A 7473-nucleotide genomic window follows, 5' to 3' on the forward strand; every position below is an offset into this window, starting at 1 on the left:
CCTGGTTATTGACCTCTCTGCTAAGGGAAATAGGTCCTTCCTATCCACTCTATCTCGGCCCCTCGTAATTTTAGACACCTCAATTAAATCTCCCCTCAGCCTCCTCTGTTCCAAAGAAAACAACCCCAGCCTATCCAATCTTTCCTCATAGCTAAAATTCTCCAGTCCAACATCCTCGTAAATCTCCTCTGCACCCTCTCTAGTGCGATCACATCTTTCCTGTAATGTGGTGACCAGATCTCGAGCTGTGGCCTAACCAATGTTTTATACAGTTCTAGAATAACCTCCCTGCTCTTATATTCTATGCCTCGGCTAATAAAGGATCTAATCGAAGGGGTTTGAGACGATTAAAGGGCTCGATAGCGTCGATGGAGAGAGAGAAACTATTTCCTCTGGGTGGGGGGAGTCCAGAACGAGAGGGCAGAACCTTAAAATTAGAGCCAGGCCTTACAGGGGGTGACGGCGGGAGGCACTTCCTCACACAAAGGGGAGTGGGAAATCTGGAACTCTCCCCTCCAAAAAAGGCCGTGAATCCCGAGGGTCAGTTGGAGGCGGAGATGGCTGGGTTTTTCCGGCGGCTATCGAGGGGGATATGGGTAGATGGAGATCAGCCACGGTCGGATTGAATGGCGGAGGGGCCGAATGGCCTCCTCCTGTTCGAAGGAGGGCCCGACAAACCCCCCGACCCTTGACCTCTCTCTGCTTCTTGTAATTCCAGGTTGTTTATCTCCACTCGAACAACATCTCGCAGGTCGGGGACAACGACTTCTGCCCGCCTGGCTTTGGTTTCAAGAAAGCTTTTTATCATGGTATCAGCCTCTTCAACAACCCCGTCAACTACTGGGACGTTAAGCCCGCCGCCTTCCGCTGCGTTACCGACCGCATGGCCATCCAGTTCGGGAATTACCGGAAGTAGCGGGAGCAGGGCTTTCATTTTGCCGTCGGGGAGGGAAAAGAAAACGTCAATTTTAAAAAGAAATTGTAAAAAGGAGATTTCTTTTTAGCTCTTGTGCGGCCCCAGCTTCACTCTTCCCTTTTCCCCTTCCCTCCATCCGTCCCCCTCTCTCTCTCTCCCCTTCCCTCCATCCCTCCCCCTCTCTCTCTCCCCTTCCCTCCATCCCTCCTCCCCCTCTCTCTCTCTCCTTCTCTCCATTCCTCCCCCTCTCTCTCTCCCCTTCCCTCCATCCCTTCCCCTCTCTCTCTCCCCTTCCCTCCATTCCTCCCCCTCTCTCTCTCCTTCCCTCCATCCCTTCCCCCTCTCTCTCTCCTTCCCTCCATCCCTTCCCCCTCTCTCTCTCCCCTTCTCTCCATCCCTCCCCCTCTCTCCCCATCCCTCCATCTCGCCCCCCCTCTCTCCCCATCCCTCCATCCCTCTCCCCCTCTCTCACCTTCCCTCCATCCCTCCCTCCCTCTCCCCATCCCTTCATCTCGCCCCCCTCTCTCTCCCCTTCTCTCCATCCCTCCCCCTCTCTCCCCATCCCTACATCCCTCCCCCTTTCTCTCTCTCTCTCCCCTTCGCTCCATTCCTCCCCCTCTCTCTCTCCTTCCCTCCATCCCTCTCCCCTCTCTCACCTTCCCTCCATCCCTCCCTCTCTCTCCCCATCCCTCCATCTCGCCCCCCCCCTCTCCCCTTCCCTCTATCTCGCCCCCCTCTCTCCTCTTCCCTACATCCCTCCCCCTTTCTCTCTCTCTCTCCCCTTCGCTCCATTCCTCCCCCTCTCTCTCTCCTTCCCTCCATTCCTCCCCCTCTCTCTCCCCTTCCTTCCATCCCTCCCCCCTCTCTCTCTCCCCTTCCTTCCATCCCTCCCCCTCTCTCTCTCCCCTTCCATCCATCCCTCCCCCCTCTCTCCCTCCTTCCCTCCATCCGTCCCCCTCTCTCCCCAGCCCTCCATTCCTCCCCTTCTCTCTCCCCTTCCCTCCATCCGTCCCCCTCTCTCTCCCCTTCCCTCCATCCATCCCCCTCTCTCTCCCCTTCCCTCCATCCCTCCCCCCCTCTCTCTCTCCTTCCCTCCATTCCTCTCCCTCTCTCTCCCCTTCCCTCCATCCCACCCCCCTCTCTCCCCATCCCTCCATCTCGCCCCCCCTCTCTCCCCTTCCCTCCATTCCTCCCCCTCTCTCTCCCCTTCCCTCCATCCCTCCCCCTCTCTCTCTCCTTCCCTCCATCCCTCCCCCCCTCTCTCTCTCTCCCCTTCCCTCCATCCCTCCCCCTCTCTCTCTCCTTCCCTCCATTCCTCCCTCTCTCCCCTTCCCTCCATTCCTCCCCCTCTCTCCCCATCCCTCCATCTCGCCCCCCCTCTCTCCCCATCCCTCCATCCCTCCCCCCTCTCCCTCTTCCCTTCGCTCCATCCCTCCCCTTCCTTCTCTCCCCTTCCCTCCATCCCTCCCCCTCTCTCTCCCCTTCCCTCCATCCCTCTCTCTCTCTCCCCTTCGCTCCATCCCTCCCCTTATCTCTCTCCCCTTCCCTACATCCCTCCCCCTCTCTCTCTCTCTCTCTCCCCTTCGCTCCATCCCTCCCCCTCTCTCTCCCCTTCCCTCTATCCCTCTCTCTCTCTCTCTCCCCTTCGCTCCATCCCTCTCTCTCTCTCTCTCCCCTTCGCTCCATCCCTCCCCCCTCTCTCTCTCTCTCTCCCCTTCCCTCTCTACACTCACGTAGAAGGATCAAGGGGATGAGTTAATCAAAGCGGGGGAGAGGGATTGGAGGAGCCAAACGACAATATCTGAAGTACCAGCTCAAGAAAAAAAGCAGATTTTTGAAAAGAATCCCTTTTATTGTCTGTAAATTTCCTCATACCCCTCTGCTATTAGTGTCTCAACACGGGATTAGCCTCTAACCAGAATTCAGCACAAAGCAGCTCGCTCGACCGGCATGCCACCCACCACCTTAAATACCCCAAACTCCCTTCACCACCGTGGCTGCAGTGTGTACCATCCACAGGACGCACTGCAGCAACTCGCCAAGGCTTCTTCGACAGCACCTCCCAAACCCGCGACCTTTACCACCTAGAAGGACAAGGGCAGCAGGTGCATGGGAACAACACCACCTGCACGTTCCCCTCCAAGTCACACACCATCCCGACTTGGAAATATATCGCCGTTCCTTCATTGTCGCTGGGTCAAAATCCTGGAACTCCCTTCCTAACAGCACTGTGGGAGAACCTTCACCACACGGACTGCAGCGGTTCAAGAAGGCGGCTCACCACCACCTTCTCAAGGGGCAATTAGGGATGGGCAATAAATGCCGGCCTCGCCAGCGATGCCCACAATCCGAGAATGAATCAGTTTTAAAGTTGCTCGCTCTCCAGTGCTGTTCTGACCATTTTCAGCCCCCAAACCCCATCGAGTCCTTTCCAAGGAGATCTGCTCTTCCTCGTATTCTGCGCTGTAAGCTCTCTCCTCAAACCTCCTTCCTTTCCCTCCTCACTTCCCCCTTAAAGAGCGTCTCGGCTGGTGTAGTGGCTTCAATCGGAGAATGCTCCACAACACAGAAGGAGGGGATTCGGCCCATCAACTCTGTGCTGGTGTTTTTCTCCACTCACCTACGGACGCCCCGTTAATATCCCACCCAGTCTAATCCCACTCTCCCCCTCACTCCCCATACCCTTTAATATCCCACCCAGTCTAATCCCACTCTCCCCCTCACTCCCCGTCCCCTTTAATATCACACCCAGTCTAATCCCACTCTCCCCCTCACTCCCCGTCCCCTTTAATATCCCACCCAGTCTAATCCCACTCTCCCCTCACTCCCCGTCCCCTTTAATATCCCACCCAGTCTAATCCCACTCTCCCCCTCACTCCCCGTCCCCTTTAATATCCCACCCAGTCTAATCCCACTCTCCCCCTCACTCCCCGCACCCTTTAATATCCCACCCAGTCTAATCCCACTCTCCCCCTCACTCCCCGTCCCCTTTAATATCCCACCCAGTCTAATCCCACTCTCCCCCTCACTCCCCGTCCCCTTTAATATCCCACCCAGTCTAATCCCACTCTCCCCCTCACTCCCCGCACCCTTTAATATCCCACCCAGTCTAATCCCACTCTCCCTCACTCCCCGTCCCCTTTAATATCCCACCCAGTCTAATCCCACTCTCCCCCTCACTCCCCGTCCCCTTTAATATCCCACCCAGTCGAATCCCACTCTCCCCCTCACTCCCCGCACCCTTTAATATCCCACCCAGTCTAATCCCACTCTCCCCCTCACTCTCCGCACCCTTTAATATCCCACCCAGTCTAATCTCTCTCCCGCTCTCTCTCTCTCTCTCTCCTTCCTCACAAAATGGATTTGGGAACCCAGGAAACGGAGAGGCCACTGATTCAGTCTCTCTGCCAAGCGATGAGCACACACCGTCCATCGCGAGACGTGCGGTGCTTGTGGAATCGAGGGCGGGGGACTCACGAACAACGAGCTCACCGGGAGCTCGCGTTCACCTCTCACGGCGGCCCCGGGGCAGACCAGGCAGAGACTGTCCCAAGCCCAGCAGCGTAGCCTGAATTTAGAGGGTTACCTACCTGGTTTCGTCCCCTGTGCATGCAGTTGCTGCGTGACGTGTTAGCCTTTGGTCGCGATGGTTGTTGCAATTGTTTATTAGACTCTGGATGGTCCCCATTAGACATTCTCTCCCTCCCTCCAACACCTGCCCGCCTCCTTAGCCCAGTGACCTCCAGGCAGAGGCGAAAACAGACCAGAGAAAAATCCCCAGGGCCAATAAGGAGGGAGATAAGTCCCCTCGAAAATTCCCCTCCGGCGATCAGGAAAGCAGCCCAGGAGGCCGCAGGGACCATGTGTTATCTATAAAGACACTTCCCTTCCGATATGGATCACAAAAAGTTGGGACGGGCCTATCTTTTGCCGCACCGCCCATCTATCTTCCAAACGCCCTGGTCTCCATTAAGTCACTGGCGTTCCATTCCTGCGTTCACCCCGCCTCGGAGTCAGAAGGTCGGGGGTTCGAGCCCCTCACTCCAGAGACTCGAGACCCCGTAACCCAGGCCCCCGACGCTCCCCCCGGGTGCCGGTACCGAGGGAGCGCCGCACTGTCGGAGGGGCCGCCTTTCGGATGAGACGTCAAACCGAGGCCCCCCCCGGTCTGCCCCTCTCGGGTGGACGTAAAAGATCCCACGGCCGCTATTGGAAGAAGAGCCGGGGTGGGGAGCGGGGACGGGAGGGGGGAGTTCTCCCCGGTGTCCTGGGGCCGATATTTATCCCACAACCAACATCACTAAAAAACAGACAATCTGGTCACTTATCACATTGCTGTTTGTGGGATCTTGCTGTGCGCAAATTGGCTGCCGCGTTTCCTACATTACAACACTGCCAAAAAAAGTACCTCATTGGCTGTGAAACGCTTTGGGACGTCCTGAGGTGGTGAAAGGGGCTATAGAGATGCAAATCCTTTCTTTCCCTTGCTGTGCTCGTTGACACCACCTTCAGTCCTACTTAACTTATTAAATCAAACGCCCAGACCACCTCCAAGAAATCAGCGCTCAAAGTCAATAGGCCGGTCCCTCGGGGGCGGGGGTGGGGGAAGGGGGAGTTGAACTCGATGATCGGGAAAAAGAAAGAGAGAGAGAGACGGGAGTGGAAATCTGGAACTCGCTCCCCCCAAAAAAGCTGTTGAGGTTTGTGGGGGGGGGTCAATTGGAAATTTCAGAAGTGAGATGGATCGATTTTTGTTGGGTGAGGGGATTAAGGGTGACGGAAGCAAGGTGGGTAAGATGGAGTTAAGATGCAGATCAGCCGCGATCTGATTGAGTGGCGGAACAGGCTCGAGGGGCTGAATGGCCTTCTCCTGTTCCTGTGTTCCCAGAGAGAGAGAGAGAGAGAGGGAGGAGAGGGCATGAGAGAGGGAGGTCGGGCAGGATGTGAGACAGAGGGGAGACGGCTAATGGTTTCTCCAGCTCCCAACGAGCCTCTCCCCCGAGGGTACGAGTTAAGACTTAAGTTCACGGGTTGGGGGTTGGGCAGCGGGCGGAGGGGGAGGAAATCGATGGCCTTTTACCATCTCTTAAGTCCCCGGTAACATAGGGGCAGTGAAGGAGCTTTGGAAGGGGGGAAAGGACCACGAGCAATGCCACGGGAGCTCCGCCGGCCGACCGTTGCGACACTTCCCCCACCCCGGTGCCGGTACTGAGGGAGCGCCGCGCCGTCGGAGGGGGCCGTCTTTCAGGATGGGACGTTAAACCGAGGGCCCCCTCGCCCCCTCCACCCGTCTGCACCTCTCAGGTGGGACGTAAACGATCCCACGGCCCACTGGGAGAAGAGCAGGGCAGGGGGTGGTAGGGGGGGGCGTCCCGGGGGCCGATATTTACCCCTCGACCAACATCAGCAGAAGGAAGAAAAACAGCTGGACCCGATCTTTTAGCGCGGTTGCCGTTTGTGGGATCTCGCTGTGCGCAAATTGGCTGCCGCGTTTCCCACAATGCAACACGCCGGGGAAGAAAAGGGCCTCATCGGCTTCGGGACGTCCTGAGGTGGTGAAAGGGGGCTGGAGAGACGCAAATTCCTTCCATCCATCCATCCATCCATCCATCCTCCCTTCCTTCCCCTAAAAATCTCAACCACCTCTCTTCCGGAGAGGCAATCGGAGGCGAGGAGGGACGCCCGCTCGAGACAATTTGTAAACCCACAGGAAAGATTTTTTTCCTGTCGAAAAGAGCACTCGGCCTTGAAAGTCAGTCCTCGCACCGAGAGGCAGATGCCAGCTCAGTCAGCTCTTGCTCCTGATTCTTTTTTTAAAACCACGTGTTACGGATTTTTTTTTCCGTGTTTGTATCTTGTGTGCTTTTTTTTTTAAAAATTCAACCAAGAGGCTTCAGTTACTTGCAGACATAATAATTTTCATTTTTTTCTTACGCAGTCTAATGATATAATCGCAGATCAAAGTGTATCAGTGGATCATGACACGTACTGTTCATTCCTGCAGGGCTGTATAACAGGCAAGCAAGTGTTCGAACACTATGTCTCCTGATTGATGCAACAATTATAATTAAAGGCAGTGCCAACTCTCTCAGTCATTGTGCGTCAAGAAGCATTCATTTCTGCACATCTCAAATCAGAGCTGCCGGCCGCGCATCAGTGGCCCCTCGCTCTCCCTCCCTCGGAGTCGGTGGGTTCCGGCCCTCGCTCCCGAGACTCGAGCCCAGGCCCCGCCCGACGCTGCCCCTCGGCCCCGCACTGTCGGAGGGGCCGCCTTTCGGGGTGAGACGAGGCCCTCTCGGGTGGGTCGGAAAGAACCCACGGCCGCTAATGGGGGACGAGCAGAGGAGGGAGGTGGGGGGTGGGGGAGTTCTCCCCGGTGGCCGGGGGGGTGGGGGCGATATTTATCGCTCGACCGACGTCGCTAAAAAAGCAGATGATCTGGCCGTTTATCGCATTCGCTGCTTGTGGGATCTTGCTGTGCGCAAATTGGAAATGTAAAGCCGGCTGTCGTTCTTTTCACCCTCACTCCCTCCCTCCCTTCCTTCCTTTCACACCCC

At 56.6% G+C, this 7473-nt stretch overlaps 1 protein-coding gene across 1 annotated transcript in view; it reads left to right on the top strand.

The window, feature by feature from the left end:
* LOC137314403 (biglycan-like) overlaps positions 1-7011 on the top strand; it is a 37788-nt gene extending 30777 nt beyond the window's left edge. The window contains exon 8 of the mRNA XM_067979772.1: positions 719-7011. Within this exon, the coding sequence (XP_067835873.1) occupies positions 719-916 (198 nt within the window). The 3' untranslated portion in view covers positions 917-7011. The remainder of the gene's footprint in view (positions 1-718) is intronic.
* Positions 7012-7473: the final 462 nt, after the last annotated feature.

This window comes from Heptranchias perlo, unplaced genomic scaffold, assembly GCF_035084215.1.
Source record: "Heptranchias perlo isolate sHepPer1 unplaced genomic scaffold, sHepPer1.hap1 HAP1_SCAFFOLD_502, whole genome shotgun sequence".
Lineage (NCBI taxonomy): Eukaryota > Metazoa > Chordata > Chondrichthyes > Hexanchiformes > Hexanchidae > Heptranchias > Heptranchias perlo.